Source organism: Lissotriton vulgaris, chromosome 2_1, assembly GCF_964263255.1.
Source record: "Lissotriton vulgaris chromosome 2_1, aLisVul1.2, whole genome shotgun sequence".
In the NCBI taxonomy this organism is placed as follows: domain Eukaryota; kingdom Metazoa; phylum Chordata; class Amphibia; order Caudata; family Salamandridae; genus Lissotriton; species Lissotriton vulgaris.
In genome coordinates, this window is record NC_141687.1 from 79,105,122 (window position 1) to 79,129,546 (window position 24,425).

The 24,425-nt window shown below is 45.8% G+C and overlaps 1 protein-coding gene across 1 annotated transcript in view; it reads right to left on the bottom strand.

Annotated features, from left to right (window-relative positions):
- IGFBP2 (insulin like growth factor binding protein 2) overlaps nt 1-24,425 on the bottom strand; it is a 369,361-nt gene that overhangs the window by 65,781 nt on the left and 279,155 nt on the right. The window contains exon 3 of the mRNA XM_086954489.1: nt 5,627-5,773. Coding sequence (XP_086810615.1) covers nt 5,627-5,773 — 147 coding nt within the window. The remainder of the gene's footprint in view (nt 1-5,626; nt 5,774-24,425) is intronic.

Below are 24,425 nucleotides of genomic sequence, written 5' to 3' on the forward strand. Positions count from 1 at the left end.
CTGGGACCAGCTCTTTGGAACTCTCTCCCTTTAGCTTTGCGCAAAGAGGAAAATTTTGCCAGTTTTAAGAAAAAAGTCAAAACCTGGCTGTTTAATAAATAATTGTGTTTACCAATGGTTGTTGATCTGTGACAGTATTTTGCCTTTCAGTATCTTTTTCTCGTAGCCATGGCGCCGGGAAACCCTTTGTGGGTATCTGCGCGCATTATAAGTGTAAGAAATAAATAAATAATAAATAATAAATAAATAAATCTCTAGTGAGCCTACCAGCCAACCTGCAGAGCCCTGAAGCATCTCCAGTGAGCCTACCAGCCAACCTGCAGAGCCCTGAAGCGTCTCCAGTGAGCCTACCAGCCAACCTGCAGAGCCCTGAAGCATCTCTAGTGAGCCTACCAGCCAACCTGCAGAGCCCTGAGGTGTCTCCAGTGAGCCTGTCAGCCAACCTGCAGAGCCCTGAAGCGTCTCCAGTGAGCCTACCAGCCAACATGCAAAGCCCTGAAGCGTCTCCAGTGAGCCTACCAGCCAACCTGCAGAGCCCTGAAGCATCTCCAGTGAGCCTACCAGCCAACCTGCAGAGCCCTGAAGCGTCTCCAGTGAGCCTGTCAGCCAACCTGCAGAGCCCTGAAGCATCTCCGGTGAGCCTACCAGTCAACCTGCAGAGCCCTGAAGCGTCTCCAGTGAGCCTACCAGTCAACCTGCAGAGCCCTGAAGCGTCTCCAGTGAGCCTACCAGCCAACCTGCAGAGCCCTGAAGCGTCTCCAGTGAGCCTACCAGCCAACCTGCAGAGCCCTGAAGCGTCTCCAGTGAGCCTACCAGCCAACCTGCAAAGCCCTGAAGCGTCTCCAGTGAGCCTACCAGCCAACATGCAAAGCCCTGAAGTGTCTCCAGTGAGCCTACCAGTCAACCTGCAGAGCCCTGAAGCATCTCCAATGAGCCTACCAGCCAACATGCAAAGCCCTGAAGTGTCTCCAGTGAGCCTACCAGTCAACCTGCAGAGCCCTGAAGCGTCTCCAGTGAGCCTACCAAGCAACCTGCAGAGCCCTGAACCATCTCTAGTGAGCCTACCAGCCAACCTGCAGAGCCCTGAAGCGTCTCCAGTGAGCCTACCAGCCAACCTGCAGAGCCCTGAAGCGTCTCCAGTGAGCCTACCAGCCAACCTGCAGAGCCCTGAAGCATCTCTAGTGAGCCTACAAGCCAACCTGCAGAGCCCTGAGGTGTCTCCAGTGAGCCTGTCAGCCAACCTGCAGAGCCCTGAAGCGTCTCCAGTGAGCCTACCAGCCAACATGCAAAGCCCTGAAGCGTCTCCAGTGAGCCTACCAGTCAACCTGCAGAGCCCTGAAGCGTCTCCAGTGAGCCTTCCAGCCAACCTGCAGAGCCCTGAAGCGTCTCCAGTGAGCCTACCAGCCAACATGCAAAGCCCTGAAGCGTCTCCAGTGAGCCTACCAGCCAACCTGCAGAGCCCTGAAGCGTCTCCAGTGAGCCTACCAGCCAACATGCAAAGCCCTGAAGCGTCTCCAGTGAGCCTACCAGTCAACCTGCAGAGCCCTGAAGCGTCTCCAGTGAGCCTACCAGTCAACCTGCAGAGCCCTGAAGCATCTACGGTGAGCCTGTCAGCCAACCTGCAGAACCCTAAATCATCTCCAGTGAGCCTACCAGCCAACATGCAAAGCCCTGAAGCGTCTCCAGTGAGCCTAGCAGCCAACCTGCAGAGCCCTGAGGTGTCTCCAGTGAGCCTACCAGTCAACCTGCAGAGCCCTGAAGCATCTCCAGTGAGCCTACCAGCCAACCTGCAGAGCCCTGAAGCATCTCCAGTGAGCCTACCAGTCAACCTGCAGAGCCCTGAAGCATCTCCTGTGAGCCTAGCAGCCAACCTGCAGAGCCCTGAGGTGTCTCCAGTGAGCCTGTCAGCCAACCTGCAGAGCCCTGAAACGTCTCCAGTGAGCCTACCAGTCAACCTGCAGAGCCCTGAAGTGTCTCCAGTGAGCCTACCAGCCAACTTGCAGAGCCCTGAAGCGTCTCCAGTGAGCCTGTCAGCCAACCTGCAGAGCCCTGAAGCGTCTCCAGTGAGCCTGTCAGCCAACCTGCAGAGCCCTGAAGCATCTCCGGTGAGCCTGTCAGCCCACCTGCAGAGCACTGAAGCATCTCGAGTGAGCCTACCAGTCAACCTGCAGATCCCTCAAGCGTCTCCAGTGAGCCTACCAGTCTAACATTGACTTAACCAGTCCACCTCCTGAGTAAACGCTCAGTAGTGCACTACTAGGGTTAATGGAGGAGGTAGGGGTGCTATGTATAACAATGTACCCCAATCTCGACCTCAGTAGCTACAAGATTTTTCACCTACATTTGGCCTACCTTGCTCTGCATAACGGTTCTAGCACTGACCGTTTGCCCAGTTATGTGCTGAATAAATGTCGATCAGTGTCCTTGAAACTAGCCTCATTTATTATGCATGAGAATTCTTACAAAAGTCCCTGCACATGCTGTGCATAACGGGATTAACATACTCTGTATAAAAGTCATGGTCATCTTCATCCTAGGGCAAAAGAACTACTTTGCATAATTGCAGGTATTGATTTAGGCTCATTTACAGAATCGTACTCACAACATATCCAATGTGTAAGGAACCCCAAGACTATCTTTATGATGTAAATGAACTATACCAACACTAGATAGGCAGAGGAGAAGCTTCCACGCTGACACAAGACACTGGGGTCCTGGCCTGCAGAAGCGACAACACGCATCACTCTGACATCCCTTGCGGGGTGTCCAACTTGATACAAGGCAGGGTCCTTCGTTCTCTTCCATCAGGTAACGGGGTTGGCTCTACCCTAGGGGATTCTTGGCTTCTTGCTTCCAGAGTGACGGCGTACACTTCCTGCTATCTCGGAATTGAGAACTTTTACAGATCGCGCATTCCTGGCGACTTGGCGACTAATTGAAATCTCCTCGACAAACTTGCGAGGATTGACATGCAAAGAGCAGAGCTTTAATTGCTCGCGTTCCTGCTCTGCCTAATGCGTTTACAGATCGTCCACCTTAGACGACTTGAACTTCATTGCGACTCCCTCCACAATAGTGGATGCGGTTCGAATAAGTGATAAGATAAGCCCCAATTGCTAACATCCTCGTGAATTCAGAGATTTACCTCTGCCCCGGCTCTACATATCACCTGCCTCCACCACGCGGAGTTAAAGTTATTGATTCAAGGGATTTACAATATTAATTGTCTACTGTCCTGATGATGGTGTTGAAGAGTTATCCATAAAGACCGAAACGTCGACCTCAACCTTATCCAAAGGAGATTTTCTCATAATCTTTATTTTGGATAGGCCGCTCACAGGCTTCACAGAGATTTTTTGATTTATTTCGTGATATTTATCCTGTATCCCTGTTTTGCACATTCTTTATGCTTTGTATTTTTCCCTTTATGATCTAATTTTGATAAAATTCACCTTTTTGCCTATACACATGTCTATTCGTTTTTGTCTTATGTCAAGTATTGTTATGTTTAGTTAAGTCTATGAATGTTCATTGAAGCTTTTTTAATTAATTTCACCCAGGATAATTAAGTTATCTACTCAATTTAGTTACATAACTAAAACAACTTCTTTAGTATAACAAACTCCTTTGGAGGCAATTCTACCCATCCTACAACTTGATACAAGGCAGGGTCCTTCGTTCTCTTCCATCAGGTAACGGGGTTGGCTCTACCCTAGGGGATTCTTGGCTATACACCAACATACATGCTAGGTACACTTAGGTAGGGTTGCATCGTAGGAGTACGCTTGATTACTGTCATGATTATATGCCTGCATATATTCTCTGTGCAGCACCGTGGTAGAATTCTACCTTCTATCTATTTACTCTGTTGGTGCTTATATTCTTTTACATTTGCTCAAGTCTAATGGCTGTCGCACCAAACATGTTTTATACTAGAATGACGCTGGTTCAATAAATGCCTATTGAAAACGTCCCCATCGTTTGTTCTGTGTACCTCTCTGAGACTAAGTGAGTACAATTGACTAAGCGAAAAGTACTGTACTGTTTCCACGATCCCTGCAGGATCAAGGGTTGTCATGTTCAATAGTTGCCAGAAACTATTCACTCCTTTGTAAGATTAGGGGGCTTATGGTGGTACTGTGAGCTAGCTGGTCTAAAGGCTAACATATCCTTTGGGGGTATCTGGAATCAGTCTGGACACCGATCCCTTAGTTTATATTGTCTAAACGCGCAGCTCCTATGTATTTTTAGGAACTACATGACATGGCACCCAAAGTGGATGTCATGTAGTTCCTGAAAATACAGAGGGTTCCTTAAATTATGTTGTCTAAACGTGCAGATCCTATGTATTTTAGGAACTACACATCAGGGGGCTCGAGAGCTGAACATATTTTTGTGGGGATGGCTCGCTTGATTGCCTAGCCGGATGTGGCCCGCACATGGAGGCAACATAAGCTGCCGACTGTTAGAAGTTGGCCTGCAGGGCTGGACTGGTGCGCTCATAAAGAGAAGCCAATCTTAAAGACTTGAGGCTAATCTAAAAAGCATGAAAGTATAAGGGGGAAATGGTGTAGTTACTATGGTTTATCGAAATGAGTACACAATGTTATACACTATTGACAACTGCACTTCCTGTAATGCCATGCATGTACATCGACCAGGTCTTGCACTGTATGATGCTGTGTCTTGCAGTCAAATTCTAAATAAAGTTTGTTATTTAAAAAAAAATACCACTCTATCTCCTTAGCCCTGATCCTCTGCTTTGAGTAAACAAGTGCACCTACGTGGTCATCAATGTCTGCATTGAGGCAGCTGGCCCCAGTGCGGAGCTTCCTCCCCGCAGCTGAGCCACTGAGTAAAGTCGATGATGAAGTCTTAAAGCGTTTCTGGCGTATTTAGACCAAAATTTGACACCAAAGTCTGCGGATATTGGTCAAACTACTCATCTGGAAAGTGTTGCTGCAGTTGTGGCATCGGGAAGTTCACACACCTCACTGCAGTTGATGGAGTTAGATGACCTCAGAAGATTCTCTGCTCCACTTTTAACTCTTTTAGCACTACTTCACCTGAGTCTTTATACAATCCTTTGTGCCAAGAAATCACATATTAGCATCTAGATGTACACCACATCACAAAATCAGTGTGTGGCAAGAAACATATCAGCCAGAAAACCATAACCAAGCATTTGTGTGTATGGGTGGCACGGATGAGGTAGCCAGAGTGAGATTGGAGCAACCTCAGAAATAAAAGGAGCTGGTGGTGGAATTATTACAAATGAGGGATAATGGTTCCAGAAATATTTAATCATTGCCATATCTGCTCCTCCAACTTATGATGATGATGTTAAGGCTTTCTCGAGCTGGTCGTATATTTTCGTTTATGGTGACTCAGTTTTCCAACCAATTTCATACATTTCACTATATGGTTATGGCATTGAAGGTTTGTTTCTTTTGTGTATTTTAAGTTTTGTTTTACAATGAAATGGAAAACTCAATATAAAGATTTAAAAATAAAAATGTGGTATGGGATTGGCGTAAGGAGTATAGATCCACGTTGACGGTACCAGTGCGACACTACTGCGATGACCCCCGCTGACCGCGCGGCTGTGACGGCAGCATGCACTCACCTGTTTGAGATTGAAGAGTCCATGCTTGTCACAGTTGGGAATATGCAGCACGTACAGGTGTTCCAGAGGCAGAGGACCTCGTTCATCGGGGAGGGGCATGGAGGAGATGCGCTCCAAGACCTGGTCTAACTGCTGCTGGCAAGGAGTCTGGAAAGGGAAGGATAAAAGCATAGGAAAGTTAGGACATTTTGAATTGTATGAGAACAAATGTTGAGTGTTTTGTTCTATTACACTTAACAGACTCAGCACTGGTGTGACAGGCAGCCGACTGGATTTGCTCTGGGCTATGGGACATCCAGAGGCATTGGAGACCAAATAACATATCACAACATTTTTAAATAACAGATATATCCTATTTGCTTGTGAGACTTTTCTTTGGCTGTAGTGTTTGGAAACACAGCAGTGTGTCTCTTGTTATGTATGATTGGTTTTTGCAGGCACAAAGTATGCAGGGTGCAAAGTTGCAGATTTTGTGATCACAAACACATAAGTCACAGTGTATCAAAAGTACATTATGAGTTGTTTTTTATTGTTGCTGAAATTATTGGTATTTTAGACGTGAGAACTGCTTGTGCCACAGCTTCCAGGGGTTCAGGCGAGTTTCTTTGAGTCTTGTGTCAAGACCCAACCAGGGTGTGTTTATTTAGCTGGTTAATGTCCCACGGTTCCAAATTAATAATTCCCTTTTTGACACCCACAAGATGCATGTATGGACCCCATGATATCAGGGCTACTATTGCGCTATGATGGGCACCTTAATGCCAAGGATGGCAACAATATGCCATAGATGCCCTTCATAATATGTGGGGCTCTGGCTTTGGTATTCTGGCTGCCAAACTGACAGTCGGAAACGTCTTATAAAAGACTTAAAGAAAACATTTCCAACAATGGCAATCCAATGTCAGGCTTATCATAGTGAAAGTGGAATTTAGCTCAGCCACTACCAAAATGTTTCAAATATGTCTTTAATTCAGTTTCATAGTTTAAATGTACATCTCGCCTTCTTCTCTTGAAGTGTGCAAAAATAATGACTCAATTGTGGCTCTTGCAATTACCACTGGTTGACATTAATCAAAGCATTCCACCCATCACTTTTTTGTTTTCCTGAATAAGAGACACTTGCATCATTGTTGCCGTTTGCGATTACTTAATTGTGAAAATTAAGGAATCGCAATTAAGAAATCGTAAAAGGCTATGCATTAAGAAATCCCAATTCTTTTGCGATTTCTTAAAATTCCTTAATTGTGATTCACAATTTCCGAATCGCAATTAAGGAATCCCTTCCCATTCATTCCTACGGGCCTAGAGGCCCATAGGAATGAATGGGAAGTCATTTCAATTTGCGATTAGTAGTTTGCGAATCGCAAATTGAAAATGCAATTTCAAGGGTGCAGGGGGGGTCCAAAGTACCCCCCACCCCTACACCCCTGAAATATAACTTTAAGTGCATTTTTCGCACAAACATGCCCCAAGGGCATGTGTGTGTGTAAAATGAAACTTTCAAAAATGCACTTTTGCGCATTTTTGAACGTTTTCGCAAATTACCATGAAGGTCAACTTCATGGTCATTTGCCTTTCCCTATTTGCGAATTCGCAAATTTAAAATGTTCATGCATTGCATTTAAGAAATCTTAAATTGCGATTTCTTAAATGCAATCGCAATTTTAGAAATCGCAACATGATTGCCATTTCTAAATTTGTGAAAAACATGATGCATCCCAGTTTTGTCAATTGCATTCGCAAACGGCCGAAAATTGCGATTCGCACAGTTTGCGAATGCAATTGACAATGATGCATGTGCCCGTAAGTATGATAGGTATGCCCAACGTGGATCCTGAGCTCCCTGGGCCAAAGTACTCAAGCTGCACCTTACTGATGAGATCCAATAAGTCGAAAGTTGTTTGGGGTTGCTTTTGTACCTCATCAGAGTGGACATGGCCTGGCAGTTCTGGCTGGACTATTCCTATTGGAGCAGGGTTAAGGATGAGTGACTTGCATAAGGTCGGTCTCAGTCTGTTGAGGTACAGAGAGCAAAAATCACAATGGACTGAATACAGTCCCTAGTAATTGCACCTGGCTGAAATGAATTAGAGAATTCATCCCATTATTTTTGACTCATTGCCATAATCTCTAGCTGTAGGGGGAGTGAAGTACCTGCTACTTTTGTGCACAACCCCTCATTCAAGAATTCAGGAGCTGATGATGGCTGATAATTTGAGCAGGCGAAGGGGCGGGTGGGCTACATACGCACACATATACATACTCACACCCACCCATCTACATTTACGCACACATACGCCCATACACTCACAAGCATCCAGACATACATCCACCATTCACAAGCATATACACACAAGCACATCAATTCACAGCACCCACTCACACTAATGCACATACATTCCTACATGCAAATGCACACGCAACACACCAAAAAAACGCACTGGGCCGCAGCAGAGATTTTGGGTGGTGGGAGGCAAGCCTCAGTGCAGCCTCTCATTGGACTGGGACTGCTGATCCCTCCCCATTCTGTGATGAGGCGTCACTAATGGACAGTCAGCCATAGCCCTTTCAGGGTTTAACCCCTTCACTGCGGCGGCTATTTCGCCGCTGTGCTAAGGGGGCGGAGGGGGGGCCGCGCACCGGGCGCATGCTGGTGATGGAACCGCTCTGTCACCAGCCCCGGTTGCGCTGTGCTCATGACGGAGCGGTTCCGTCACGGCCCCGCCCACTCAATGGAACGCTCAGCGCAGGTGCGGAATCCGCTCCGCGCAGGCGTTCTGAGCGGGCCGTGACGGAACCGCTCCGTCATCAGCACAGCGAGACCGCTGCTGAGGACGGAGTGGTTCCGTCACCAGCAGGGAAGGGGTTAAAATTGAAGTTCCTAGGTTTCAGTCTATGACACGCCCCCTCATCATGAGGGGGAGGACCTCCAAGCACTTTGCCAGGCCAAGGAGGTAACACCGACTGGGCTGTGAAATCCTCTGCCTGGCAAAGTTCAGCCCATGCAGCCAGGTGCAGCGCCTGGTTGCCTGACCTGTATGTAAACAATGATCTTTGCTCAGCCTGACAGAAACTCCTTGAGTTAGCAAAAGTGGCGGGCCCCTCAGTCCTTAAGGACGGGCCATGCCTGATGGCGTTACAGTAATGTATAGTAGGAGCATAATTTAGGGTCTATGCTACATTCATGCAGCACTACAGTGAATCTGTCGCACAGTAATCGTACAGAAGTGCCCACAGCACCATTGCAGAAATGGGCCACAATAGGCCAGTCAACAAGCAGTAGTAAGTAGGCACATTACCCCACTTTGTTTAGTGTTAAGAATGCATGTATGTATGTGTTACACCTGTCTGCCCTTTGGGTAGTCCCTCCTAATTATTTATTTATTTTTGTCCCCTTTTTGCCCCTCAAAACCTTTCATTTTTATGTCCACTGGTTTTTTAGGTGTTGACCTAGGGGTTAGGTGCTCTTTGCCCTCATAGTTTTTTTCTTGAGGCCTAGGTGCCTTTCTGACTAGATTTACAAGACACACAAAATGTTGGTCAGTAACTGCCCTAACTGTCACCTCAGGAGCAGGGGCCCATATGGTAACACAGGGAGACTCTAGAACCTTCTGGCCTATTCTGGACACTTGAGGCTAGGGGGTATATAAGGGCAGAACCTGGTCGGCCATTTTGTGTAGCCACAGAACCAGTCGGAGTGCAGGCTGTGGGGATAGAGGGTTAGGAAGCTCAGAGGGTTGACTTCTTGTCAGAGGGTTGCTGCCTTACTGCTGCCACTGCCCCTTCCCTACAGATCTGGCCCTGCTGTATGACCTCCTTCTTGTACCTGATTGGGGTCCCCCGACGTGTTAGGAGGAATTGACCTCTAGCCTTAGGATGGACCTCTGAGGAGAAGGAAAGGGTAGAGTAGTCAAGCTGAATTGGGACTTCCAAACCACTATCTCTGGCAAGGGAGTTAATTACCGGCCCTTGGAGCTTTGAGAAAACAAGGCCTGGACTGAGAGAATTATTCAGCCTTAACCTTACCCGGATCTTTCTGGACACTGCCCCGTAGTCTGGGCTCCATCGGTTACCTTCGTGTGGTGGAGAAAGTGGTTCCCGCCCCCTTCCTTGTCACGCTCCTGGGTTGGAGGGCATTGCCGCTGTGTGAGGGAGAGATAGCCTGGCCGTGGACCCGGTACCGACGTTAAACCAGATCCCTGTTCGCACTGTGGAGCGAACGATTGATGGTAGAGCCGGTTTGAGGAAACGCTGTTCCCCTGCGCAGGCTCACTGAGCACCGTCCAGAAGTGTCAGGGGGCGGAGTGGCCTTAGAGACCCAATTGCTTGAGGGCGGAACTTACAGAGAGCATTGCCGTCGGCGTGAGAAGGAGGGCGGCCCTGCGCCTCAGATGCTGTTCTTTTGCGCAGGTCCAGTGTGCGGCTTGTGACGGAGGGCACTCGTGTGAGGAGACGCCGAGACGCGATCCCGACGGCTCAACCCGGAACACCCAAAGCTGGCGGTGAGGTTTGCTAGCGGATTCCTGGTGAAGCCGAGTGAAGTGGGAAGCGGCGTTCTGCTAAAACAAGTAAGCAGGTTCTATGGTAAAGGCGGGGGAGTCCGAAAATAGAAACCTACATTCTCAGCCTTAAAGTCTGGATGGTCCGGAGCCCGGAGGAACTAAACTGGAGCTGCGGGCTGAGCTAAAAAGATAATCTTTGGAGGGCACTAGAGACTTGATCGGAGTACTTAACAACTGAGCGTGTTGGCAGACCAGACTGTGAAGAGCCTTTGTGTAACAAAACCTGTAATTCGATGCCAGATAAAGGCTAAATCAACTAGTGCTCGACTAGATGAGGAGAGGGGGGGAAGTTCTTCAATCTGACTGATGTATTGATGTATTGGTTCGAGTTAAAAATGAAATGTCTTCTAAGTGAGCCTCACGTAATACAACCAGTGAACGCCTAAAAAGAGAATCTAAGTATAGATGATAATCCTTTGGTTCTTGGAAACATTGTCTTATAAACCTTCTCTTATAAGTGCAAACCGTTGTTGTAAGAGGTGCCGAATCTGAGAATTAAGACAGTGCATCGTAATGTAAAATCATTGTTGGAAGTTTGAAATGCTAAGGGGTTGCTGAACTGAATACTAGTGAATGTGTAAAACATAAGAGACAAAGCACAGTGGTGTTACAGGGTACGATTGAGAGAAAGGTTAAAATGCTCAGTGTATTAAATTGTTGAACTACTGAAGGGAGAAAATATAACAAAAGAATTTTATAAAACAGCCCGTATTTTTCTAAGAAGGTGTGATGTCTTCCTTTTCTAGTGGAGGGACGTTATGTTACTGAAGGGTGTGACGCAAACTTAACGCATGTGCCTTTGAAGTAAGCCTTTCCATTTAGTGCCAAGCTACCCTATGTGACTTGGAGATCCCATGTCCAACAGTATGCATTTATGTAGGGAACTTATATAGCACTGAACTACCCATAAACAACATCGCGTGTTACAGTGCAGGCAGTGATACAGTTCAGGCAGGGATGGAGATTGTGGTGGAATGAATAAAGAGACATGAGGGAGATAGCAGAAGGGATAAGTGGGGTGAAAGGTAAGGGATGGCAATCTAGAGTATGGATGGTGGTGGTGAGTGCGAGGGGGTGAGAGTATGTCAGGACCAGGGGTAAGAATAGACATGGATCACAAAGACTTCTTCCACGGTCCTTAGGTTTCCAGGCGACAACGTGCTCATTTTTAGGTCATAATATGTTTTCTCAAGTGGTTGGGGGGTGGGGGGCTTCAGACTGCAGGTTTCAAATGGGAATACATTCCACATACTTTGCATAATAGCAGGTGTCCCACGTTTTATCATGTCATCCTAAAGTTATAGTTATGCTGTTGTTCAGTATTCTCAGGGCATACTAGTTTTGAGTTTAGAGGCTTGAGGATAGTGGAATGGTGCTATGGGGCATACCCTTTGATGGCAATATCATCTGTAGTTTGTAGTCACATAAAGATTATTTCTGCAGTGGGGCGAGGCGTTTGCTCCATGCAGTCTGTGCTGTGCAACAATGATGTTTCTGGTACACTTCCAGTGTACCCAGCCAAAACAACATATTTCTGGTGGGATTATATAAAATGCATAGCTCATGCCAATGAATATCTCTAAGCTGGCCGCATAAACATTTCTGTTGGACACACCAAGGATCTTGCTGGGGCACAGGATGGATGTCTCCTGGCATGTGCTGTCAAAACAGTGAGGAATTCGAAGAGTTCATTAATTAGACCATTGGGAATGTCTCAAACTGGTCCTTCGGTGGATGAATAAATGGACCAGGCGCCTCCATTGTATTAATAAGCCTTGAGTGCAGGAGGTGAATACATTCTAGAGGATTCATCGAGCATGACCAAGAAAGTTATTGAAATTAAAATTGCAATTCTGCTGATAATCCCATTTGTCCTGTGTCTATTATATACACCTCTTGGAGGTGGCTGGATTACCTCAACTGCCTGATGAAACTTGGCCTCTGTTGTTAGACACATACCACGACTATCTTTTGCAGAATACACACATAGTGGTCTAAATAAGCGCCATACATATCTCAGAAGAAAACACTAGCGGTCCTTGCTCAGGTGGGAAGGTTTCTAGGCCTGAAACCACTCCTATCAGATCATCAGTTGTCATTAAAACTAAAAAGTAGAGCAAAACACCCTGACGAAATTAATGTGGGATCTTGAATCACATCTAGACTTTGTAACATTTCCTGAGGAGGAGGCCGATTAAACAACAATTCACACAAAAAAGAGGTATGTATCCACCAACCATCCTCGCTCACTTCATTATCGCACACCTGAAGGTTGATGACAGCGAAATCCAACGCAAAAGTTAACAAGACTATCTTGTAAGGGATCCCTTATCATGGAATGGAAGTGCCCTCACCCACTATTATAGCGAACACAACGAGAAGATTGAGTGCTGAAACTTTTCAAACTCTCACCCCCAGTTAAGTGAGACTAAATTCATCATACTTTGGCTCACCATGCCAGCCCAGCTTGGGCCCAGCCGGTTTTGGGGTATCACCCCTCCTCATCCAGGCAAGCTGGAATCCAGTGGCACAGCAAGCAAGGCCCCCACGTCTGGGCATCCCCTTAGCCACTTAGGGCAAACACAGCAAACTGGGGTGGCATGGTGAGCAAAAAGACAATGGTAAATGTTTGCAATGTTCCTTATTCTGCCCATCAACTATGTTGCTCTACTCGCCGTAAGTGAAAGGGTGTGCCCAGACTTGGGTCCCATGGTCTCCATGCCACTGAATTCAAGCTAACCTGGCTGATGACGGGTGATACCCCAAAATCAGTCCCAGGATACTTGTTTCCAATCCAGCGAGGACCTGGCCTGGCAGTTCGGACTGGATTGTTCCCATGACTGGATGTGAATGTTCCCATGGTTCCATCCATCATCACCCACTATTTGTCAGTCGTTCTTAGAAAAAGGCAGTGATGATTCGTACAGCATGGAAGTACCTTACTCCTAGTGTAAGTATATTGACGAATGGAATTTTTCCCCGTGAACATAAAAGCAATATTCGTCAAATACACCAGTTCCTTTGTTAGAAGATGGGTTCTTACTCGTCACATTCACAGGAATGTTGGGCGGTTTACATTCATTATAGTCTCACAATTGGTTAGAAAACGTTATTTTGTGAAATGCGAATACCCAGCAAATCATGATGCACTGCACACAAAACGTGAGGTATTTCATGAGAGCACACACATGAATTAGAGCTAATATCGACAGTTATGTTACCCAGATTTATGTAGAATGGCCAACATTCGTGTGGTCGTGACGAGTAAGAACCTATTGTCCAACAAAGAAACTGGTGTATTTGATTAATACTGTTTCTATTTTCACAGGGAAAAACTCCTTTCGTCAGTATACTCACAATAGGAGTAAGGTACATGCATGGTGTGTGAATCATCACTCTGCCTTCTCTGAACGACTGACATTGACAGTGACTCAGACATCAGGAGCATGTAGACCTGATAAAGGCTATCAACCCTAAGTAACGTATGATGATTGGCCAAAACATGCTGCCTGGAAGTTGAGAGATAGGAGGGTGATCAAGCCCAGTGACCATCTATTGAGGTACCTTTTAATCCTGTCCGAAGAACCCCTGAATAAGGGATCAAAATTGATGGTGCATCCCCAAGGCAGCTTTAAACATATTTTAATAAAATCTTTAAGCCCAACATAAATTATTCAAAACCCCAAAAAGATTTAGCTTTACCCATGTTAAGGGCATCACAGGGAGTGTCTAAGCTGCCCGATGATGAAGTATCCATCACACACAAAGAGAAGTAGGAGCGTCATAGGTCTAGGTCGCTCCCAATGCTGTGAAGGAAGGGACAGAGTCTCAGTGTCGGCCTATTCGAGCACGAACTACAGTGAAACTCAGTTTTACCTAAGTGTGAATATATGATCTGCGTATATATACACAGGTCCAAACTTCGATCTACTGACTAAGGTAGGGATCTAGTAGTCCTGATGAAAGCCGGGAAGACACTAAGGGCCATATGTATGAAGCTCAAATGGGTTCAGAAAGTGCACTGTGAAGCACATACATGCCCTTAGGGCATGTATGTGCACCACATGTGCACCCATGCTAATTTCAGGGGTGCAACAGGGTGTCCTTTGGACACCCCTGCACCCTTGAAATTATTCTCAATTTGCGATTCTCAAATTGAGAATAATTTCCTATTCATTCCTATGGGACTCCTGGCCCATAGAAATGAATGGGAAAGTATTCCATAATTGCGATTCGCAATTTGCTAATCGCAATTATGGAATTTTAAGAAATCGCAAAAAAAATGTGATTTTCTACATATATACCAATTTGCGAATCTCACATAGCGATTTCTTGAAAATCACTTTTTGAGATTCGCAAATGGGTACCTTCATACATATGGCCCTCAGTCTGGCTGAAACATGTCGACGATTTTTGCAGAGTGGCGGGGTTATAGGTCCATAATTCACCAATTCACAACCAACCACTGGTTTAATGAAACCTTTTTAACTCTAACCTGGGAATCCACGAATAAAAATGGTATTAGGAGAACGTTGAGTTAGTTTCAACTTTGTCTGCACTTTAACTTTTGCTTTGATTCATACTCTTCTATGTGTTTGTATTGTTTCCCCCACCCTATTGCTCCACCTCATCCGTTGGCTTGCGCAGAGGTGTGTTTAGAAAGCCAGTGATGAAGCATGCCACAAACCTTTGTGGGTGAGGGCAATTTTCTAACAGAGTATTTTTGCCTGTTTACCTCATACTTCTCTTTGTGTGTGATGAGTATATTTAGAGGCGGTTGTAGTAGGAGTTCCACTCCTTCCCCTTAATTGTGCGTGTGGCAATGATGAAGTATGCTATAAATAGTGGGTGAGGGCATTTCTATCCCATAGTAAGGGGGGATTCTTTAGAAGATAGTCTTATAAGCGTTTGCATTGGATTTCCCTATCACTTATTAAACATGACCAGACACCTATATCCCTCATTCATGTGGAAGTATGAAATTACCTTGCTGATAATACACGAATGAGTGAGCGTACCACTGTTGCTAGGTTGTAACCGGAGGAATAATCCTGAAGCTTAAAGAATCTAGGATTCGCTGAATAAACGTTTATAGGTAATGTAATGGAGACATTCTGACCAGTCACAATGGATACTGTCTCATCCAGGATTCATATTTTTTCTATATTTAAAAACATACAAATGAAAAGGATCACAAGAGCTCAAGGACACTATAATTCTGAGGTTCTGTTTCAATAAATGTGTTTCAGCATTCTTGGTGTCTGTTATCTCTGCTACAACGCACTCTTCGCCCACACAAGGTTGGCCAACAAAGGTCTTGACCAGCATGGCTCTTTTTCAATCCTCCACGGGCACCGCTTCCCCACTTGTTCACATACAGCAAGGCTATCATGCCTGTGTGCAGTCCAACTTATTTTTGAGCAGAAAGGTTCAATGTCTAAAAATGTTTCTTTTCAGACCTACCTATAGCTACGCGAACTGGTGCAGGCCACTGACAAGAGATTCTGTAACTTAAAGAAACCAATTCTGCCTAAAGTCAAACTATTTCCTGCCATCAACGCATAAAACCTCAGTGTGTGCTTTGTGCATGGAGATATGAGAATGTGGCCCTTAAGGCAGCCTTGTGAAGGCCCTGGCGACTTCCTTGAAAATGCCCCTACCACTGGCTCAGAAAGACAGGGCTTAGTAAAAAGAGATGGAGATATTTATTGCCTTCGGTACTACACAGGCAAAGTAATAATGTCACCTATGGAACTTCCAGTGTCCTTTTAAGATGCCCATCTATTATTGGTATATGTCTGTGTGCAGGGACAGAAGATAACTTCAGGCTTTTTACCAATAAATAATCGCCAATAAGTTATTTGTAATCAGCTTTTCAATGTTTCTAATAAGTGACCATAAAGAAAGAGGAAGAAGATGTTCGTCTTATAACACGTGGATTATATCCTACGAACACTTATACCTGGCAATGAGGCAGACAGGATAGGGGCCACATTGGGATGGAGTACTAGGCCACCAAACTCTAAATAAGGCCCCTTGTCCTCTCTTTTTCGTCTTTCCTTTTCTTTCTCTGCTTCCTACTTACAGTTGATCCTGCTCACCAAAATCAATGCTGCCTTTCTTTCTTCTTCTTCTTTTACCTATGTGCTTTCCTCAAGGTTTTCCTTCCTCTATTCATTCCTCTATGTTTTCCGTCTGATGTAGTTCCTCTGCTTATCAGCACCTCTAAGAAATGCGTTACTTACCTGTAACTGCAGTTATCTAGTATGGGTGTCTTTCATAGATTCACATGCCTGAATCATTCCCCGTCGTCGAAACGGGAGTCTCCGGTGCATAGAAAAGTAATGTCCTATAGACATACATAGAGAATAGTAGGCCTAAAGGCCTCACCTTAGTAACATATCCATGTCATTTTGTAAAAAGGACCAAACTCTAGACAAGAGCCAATCAGCTATCACCTCCCTCTAGAGCCTTCCTGGCAGGAGCCTCAGTCCCTCAGATTTTCGTACGCACTAAGCGTGCTCAAGTTTTTTGACGCCTCCACTAGGCAATTCATGATCCAAGCCACTGTCATCTCTAGGCTGGATTATGCGAGTTCCCTATTAGTAGGCCTGAACCAGGCAGAGATTGGACACCTGCAGCGGATCCAGAATGCCGCAGCAAGATCGGTGGTAGGACTACCTAGATCGTGCCCCACCTCTAGTACCCTGCGCTCGCTGCACTGGCTCCCGGTGGCTCAGCGGATCCGGTTTAAGGTCCTCTGCGTCGCCTACAAAACTCTCAAGGGGTCTCCAGCTACGATTCTTTCTACACTTTTGTCCCACTACATACCAGCCCGAGCTTTAAGATCGGCTGATTTAGAACTGGCTGTTGTCCCGCGCTTCAAGCGGTGTATGGCCGGCGGACGCTCCTTTCAAGTTCGTGCGGCGGTGCTCTGGAACTCCCTTCCCCCGGCGATCCGAGCCCTCAGGGATCTGCTTTCCTTTCGCCGTGCGGTGAAAACTTTCTTATTCCCTTAGTTTTTAAAAATTGTCTGATTTATTGTTTCGTTGTGTTGTGCTGCTACCTTGTCGGGCGCCAGGACGCTCCTTTGCTGGAGCATCTGTGCGCCTAATAAAAACGCATAACATAACATAACATAACATAACTAAGCTAAGTAGGCGTGACACTGAGAGAGTTAGGTGAGTCCTTCCCGGGAAGGCGGGAGGGTTGCATGTGAATCTATGAAAGACACCAATACTGGATAACTGCAGTTACAGGTAAGTAACGCATTTCTTATCTAGTATTATGGGTGTCTTTCATAGATTCACATGCCTGAATCAGAGTAGCAAGCAATGCAGAGTGCACATTTCTGATGGTACAGCATATGCAAGTCATTAGATAATACATATCATGCAACTATTAACCACCATTAAATGTCAACAATAAGCATCAACATAGAAATGTGCTTATCAGAGAAGGATGGAGGGACGGAGGAAGGCTCACCTTACTGAAATAGATGGCGTAATACTGCTTGTCCCACTGCCGCATCCCTCAGCAGCTCTGTGTCGAGGCAGTAATGCCTAGTGAAGGTATGTGGCGACTTCCATGTTGCCGCCCTGCAAATGCCCACGACTGGCACCCCAGCAAAGAGTGCCATAGATGTAGACATAGCTCTTGTAGAATGAGCTCTGACTTTAGACCGTAATGGCTGTCCAGCTCGGTCATGACAGAAAGTAATCGCTGAAGAGATCCATCTGGAGATACTCTGTTTGGTAAGCGGTAGACCTTTCCTAGGTCTACTGAAAGCTATGAAGAGTTGATTAGACTTCCTGAATGTTTTGGTCTTATCAATGTAAAATTTCAAGCACCTTTTAAGGTCTAATGAATGCAGCGACCTCTCAGCTGCAGTGCTGGGGTTTGGAAAGAATGATCGTAGGATTACAGGCTTGTTCAAGTGGATGTCCGACGGGACTTTAGGGATAAATTTAGGATTGGTCCTCAAAATCACCCTGTCGTCTTTAAACTGTAGAAACGGATCCTGGATGTAAAATGCCTGCATTTCACTGACCCTCCTTACAGATGTAAGCGCAAGGAGGAGAGCTGGTTCCACGAGATGTACTTTAGGTCAGCCTTGTGTATGGGTACGAACGGATGTGTCATAAGTTGGTTAAGAACCACATTTAGATGCTATGTTGGTGGAGCCATCCGTACTGGCGGGAAAGATCTGTATAGTCCTTTCAGGAACTGTTTAATTAGTCTGCTAGACCATAGAGAGGGACCCTTTGAAGTCCTTTAAAAACGTGATATTGCTGCCAAGTGTACCTTAATAGAGGAGTGGGCTAGGCCAGACTGTGCCAGATGTAGTAGATAAGGCAAGATTTGTTCTGGAGAAGAGGAAAAAGGTTGAATTCCTCTGTCCGTACACCATACACAAAAGCGCTTCCACTTCAGGGAATACGTCTTGTTAGTGCTATTCGCTCTTGCCTTGGCTAGAATATCCCGACAGTGGTATGTTTAGACTGCTGAATTCTCGGTACTCAGGAGCCAGGCGGCTAACCTGAGAGTCTTCAGATCCGGATGTTGAACCTGCTTGTTGTTCATTGTGAGCAGGTATGGATACTGGCGCAGATGAATCGGTGTCTCTAGAGATAGACGATGGAGCTCCGTGAACCAGTGTTGTCTTGGCCAGAATGGGGCTATCAGAATTAGAGTGCAAGGCTCCGCTTTCCTCTTTCTGAGGACCCTGGGAAGCATCAGGAATGGCGGAAATACATACACAAAGACGTTGCGCCATGCGATGGAAAATGCATTCCCTAGGGACCCTGACTGGGGATGCCAGCGTGCGAAGTTTGGGCATTTTGCGTTCTTTCTGGTCGCAAATAGATCAATTCGCGGCTATCCCCACTTGGAAAAGATCTGGTCGATGATTGCCTGGTCCAGTTCCCATTCGTGCGACAATGTCCTCTGCCTGCTTAACGCGTCTGCAATTACATTGTCCTTGCCTGGGACATACTCCGCACTTAGCGTTACATTGTGGAGAATGAGCCAATTCCAGATCTTTTGCGATTCGCGAGAGAGTGTCTGCGAACGCGTCCCTCCCTGTTTGTTTAGATAGTGCATCGTCATAGTGTTGTCGGTCCTGACGAGCACTAGAAAGTTCTTGATCCTTGGCAAGAATGACTGTAGGGCCAGGAAGACTGCCCTCAGCTCGAGTAGGTTGTTGTGGAGATGTTTTTCCAGCTCTCAACATTTGCCACTTATCTGTAGTTCCTGTAGGACAGCTCGCAACCCTCCAAGGAAGCGTCCGTTGTGATGACATGAGGAGCTGCGGGAAGTAGGAATGTTAGTCCCTGCGAGAGGTTTTTTGACGACATCCACTATTGCAATGCCTTGATGATTCGCACTGTAATAGTTATGCGGTCGTCGAACGACCCTGTGCATTGTGTCCATTGCCTGGACAAAGCCTCTCGTAGGGGACGCTTCCGTAGACGGCAATGTGGTATGAGTAGGAGAAGTGTGGCTCAGGGGTTAGAGGCGGCAAACCTGGAGCTTGAGTTCGGCCCGGGACCAGGGTTCAATTCCCCGCCTCGGCGGGTCTTGGGCTCAAAAAAATTCCACGGACTCGTTAATTCTCGCTCCGGTGCCTTCTCGACTCATGGGTTCACACTCTGCGACTCTGGGCAATAGCTTGCTTAATCTCCACAACGGCCCCTCGCGGTGGGATGCCTGGCTTTCACCTTGTGGATACCCTGCCAGGGTATCTCACAGGGGAATACCAGGACGGGTTCCCTAAGCAAGCGCTGAGATGCCCCAGGGTAAGTCGTGCGCTATATAAGTTTCATTCATTTCATTTCATTTCATTTCATTTCATGATGACATCATCCCCAAAAGGGATTTGAAGATATGAACTGGCAACGTTTTCTTCGAGGCTACTGTTGAGGCTAGAGAAAGGAGCTTGCGTTTTTGTTCCTGGGATGGAAACGCCTTTGCAGAACCTGTGTTCAGAGTTGCTCCGAGAAAGGTGATGATGCGAGAAGGTTGAAAAGTGGACTTTTCTTGGTTTGTTTGTAAGTCCCAAGTGACTGAAGAGATTGAGACAGGCGTTGGAGGATCTGGATGTGCCTGCAAAGGATGGTGCCTTCACCAGCCAGTTGTCCAAATATGGGAAGACTTGGTGACCATGCTGCCTGAGGAAAGCTCCTAAGAAAATTTAGGGATATAAACAAATGTAATATAGAACACGATAGGTTACTATATATTTTTCCTGTCCAGCCGGACCAGGAATTTATTTTAATTGGAATCAAACAATACAATTGAATACAAAGACAGCAGTTACTTAAAGTAGGGCACAGTCCTGTACCGTACTAGTGAAAGAAACACAGTGGTAGAAAAAAGGAAATACAAAGAGAGAATTTTCACAGGCAAAGAAAGTGAGCAACCTGGACAATTTTTAAATCAGTGTAGGTAGTGTTCTCCAGAGTAGAGCATACACTATGATACACAGTGGTTACATGTATGTCCACTTAAAAGAGTCGACGTTTCGATCCATTGCTCTGATTAGAAAGGATCATCATCAGGACCAAAAACAAGATTATATTGCCTGGTATAAATAATACGCCTGTTTAGAGAAAGAACAGGGAAGGAAAAAGGACAATAAAGTTTTTAGGAAAGCCAGGATTTGAGAAGTCAGCATTTTAAATGGTTTGTACACATTTACAGAACTCGGAACCGCAGTGAGCCGATTGGTGTTATACCTCTTAGAGGGCATGTGCACTGGTGAGTCGAAACGTGCAATCTACATGGAACATAAAGTAATAGCACATTATAAACCACATTGTGAAATGATTAGCAATTGTTTTTTTACCGCGTGAACGACGTGAGTGCGAATCACGGTATTTAATTCTAGCGTGAAGGTGCACTAGTTGTAACTCCGTCAATTGTGTTCTGTATCGAGCCGGGCGCATATACGGATGCAGTGACGGGAGCTATGAACAAGTATTATACCAATAGTACTATAGCAGAGCCAGGAAAACATAGGCGTGAGTTTTATGGGCGAATGGGGTTGATGAGAGCAGGCATTGTGAATGCCTTGGGAACTGTAAGGCTTACCTCAATTCAGAGGGTACGCAGTGCTAGGGGTAGCATGCGGAGCAACAGCCACTTAGGAGCGCTCGGGCAATGAGTCTCAATTTACTGTATGGAAGCTTGCGCTGTTGGGGCAAAAAAAGGGGGTCTGAATTGAGGTAAGCCTTACAGTTCCCAAGGCATTCACAATGCCTGCTATCATCAACCCCATTCGCCTATAAAACTCACGCCCATGTTTTCCTGGCTCTGCTATAGTACTATGGGTACAATACTTGTTCATAGCTCCCGTCACTGCATGCGTATATGCGCCCGGCCCGATACGGAACACAATTGACGGAGTTACAACTAGTGCACCTTCACGCTAGAATTAAATACCGTGATTCGCACTCACGTTGTTCAGGCGGTAAAAAAACGATCGCTAATCATTTCACAATGTGGTTTACAATGTGCTATTACTTTATGTTCCATGTAGATTGCACGTTTCGACTCACCTGTGCACATGCCCTTAAGAGGTATAACACCAATCGGCTCACTGCGGTTCTGAGTTCTGTAAATGTGTACAAACCATTTAAAATGCTGACTTCTGAAATCCTGGCTTTCCTAAAAACTTTATTGTCCTTTTTCCTTCCCTGTTCTTTCTCTAAACAGGTGTATTATTTATACCAGTCAATATAATCTTGTTTTTAGTCCTGATGATGATCCTTTCTAATCAGAGCAATGGATTGAAACGTTGACTCTTTTAAGTGGACATACATGTAACCGCTGTGTATCATTGTGTACGCTCTACTCTGGAGAACACTACCTACACTGATTTAAAAAGTGTCCAGGTTGCTGCTCACTTTCTTTGCCTGTGAAAATTCTCTCTTTGTATTTCCTTTTTTCTACCACTGTGTTTCTTTCACTAGTACGGTACAGGACTGTGCCCTACTTTAAGTAACTGCTGTCTTTGTATTCAATTTTATTGTGTGATTCCAATTAAAATAAATTCCTGGTCCGGCTGGACAGGAAAAATATATAGTAACCTATCGTGTTCTATATTACATTTGTTTATATCCCTAAATTTGCTTAGGACCTTTGTTTTCTTCAAATGACTTATACCCTTGGTCCTTAGCTACCTTTTGGGTCCCCCTTGTTTCTATAAAAAGCCTGAGGAAACCTGCCACCAGGGAAAAAACACTTGGTGAAGATGCGGGGCGCAGTTTTGAGGCCAATAGGTAGGACACGGAACTGGAAGTGCCTGCCCGCAACTGCAAACCTCAGGTATTTTTTGTGATTTTTGTGGACTGGAACATGAAAGTATGCGTCCTGTAAGTCCAGGGACGTCATGAAATCCCCTTCCTCCAGGAGGTTCAAGATCTCCTGTATGGTAACCATGTGGAACGACTGCTTCTTTAAGAACTTGTTTAATGCTCTGAGGTCTAGAATGGGCCTCCATTTCTTTTCCTTCTTCTGAATGAGAAAGAAGCGGGAGTAAAACGCCTTCCCCTTCTGGGACGATGGTACTCTCTCTATCGCTCCTTTCCTGAGCATAATTGAGAGTTCTTGTAGAAGCAATCGTAGGTTTTTGTGTTGCATTGGGCGTGGAGGAGTTGTCGGAGGGATACTTTCGAATTCCATGGAATGGCCAAATTGAATCAATTGAAGGACCCACCGGTCCGTGGTTATTCTTTTCCAATTCCTGAGAAAATGTGTTAATTTTCCTCCAATCTTTAAAGAAGTAGTAGTTTTTCCTGAGAAAATGTGTTAATTTTCCTCCAATCTTTAAAGAAGTAGATGGGGGTTGGACTGGCTGGATGATTAGGTCATTGGCGTCCGCCATTGTTCCTCCTTTGATTTTTGCCACTAAAGGTTGACTTTCCGTATGAGGATTGTCGGCCCTGCTGTTGTTGGCGATTCTGATATTGGGTTCTACACTGGTTGGAAGAATATGATGATCTGCTCTGAAAACCACCTCTGTATGAGGGTTGTCCTCTTCCTCTGTTCCCTCGAAAGGACTGGTTCTTATATTTGAAGTGCTCTTTCCGTGTCCGTGTCTTTTTTAATAGCTTGTAGAGCTTTGTCGATCTTAGCTGCAAACAGATTTTGGCCATCATATGGCATATCTAGGACTTTAGACTGTACCTCCGGTCTAAATGAGGTTGCCTTGAGTCATCCTTGCCTCCGTAAAACGGCGGCCCTGGCCAGCTGCCGGAATCCAGTCATCGCCACATCCATAGCGCAGTTTATTATTTCAGATGCTGATGTCTGACCCTCCAAAAGGATAGTTGTACTTCCTCTTTTGAGGCATCTGGTAACTCAGATAAATACAGTGCAATATCCGCCCTTAGCTGTCTATTGTATCGTCCTAGAGGTGCCAGTGTATTTGCTGCCTTCACCGTCATTGCTGACATTGTACAAAAACGCTTTCCTATATTGTCTAACTTCCTCCCCTCCTTGTCCGGTGGCGCTGTCAAAGGAGCTGAGGGATTTCTTGAATTCTTTTGAGCCGCCTGAGTGACCACTGAATCAGGTTTAGGGTGTCCTGTGAGGCAGGCCGCTGCTGACGGTGGGGCCTTGTATTTCATTTCTAGTCTTGGAACTACTGGCGAGATTGAGGCTGGAGTTTGCATCAACTGCGGACCCTGTTCCCATACATAATCAATTATTGGAATTGATCTTGCTGCTTTTTAAAGCGGTTCTTTAAAGTCGTATAGGAAACAGTCATGTTCCTGAGATTCCATTGTCATGTGGAAGCGTTTTGCCGCTCTCTCAATCAAATTATGGAAACCACCGATGTCCACCGGTGGAGAGTCTTAAGTAGCGGGCACAGGAGACGCTGGAGAATCGATGACATATTTGTCATAGTCGGCATGAATGGATTGGTCATCCTGCACATCGCCCTCCTCTGGTTGATCTTCCTCTCCTTCTTCATCAGATGATGGAGGACAAGACATGTGCACCCTCTCCTGCTGGAGAACCAAGGGGGGGCGGTCGAGGCCGTGGCGATGGCACTGTCGCCGCTGGTTGAGGAGCTGATGATTCTGGGAATCTTTGTTTATAGTCCTCAATCAGAAATCTTAAATCAGTCACTGGAGATGCTGGCAGACACACCATGGGTGTAATGTGCGTCTGTACTGTATGCTGCTGGACTACTTCCTCGTCCGAGCTTTGACATTTCACCACTAGCTCCG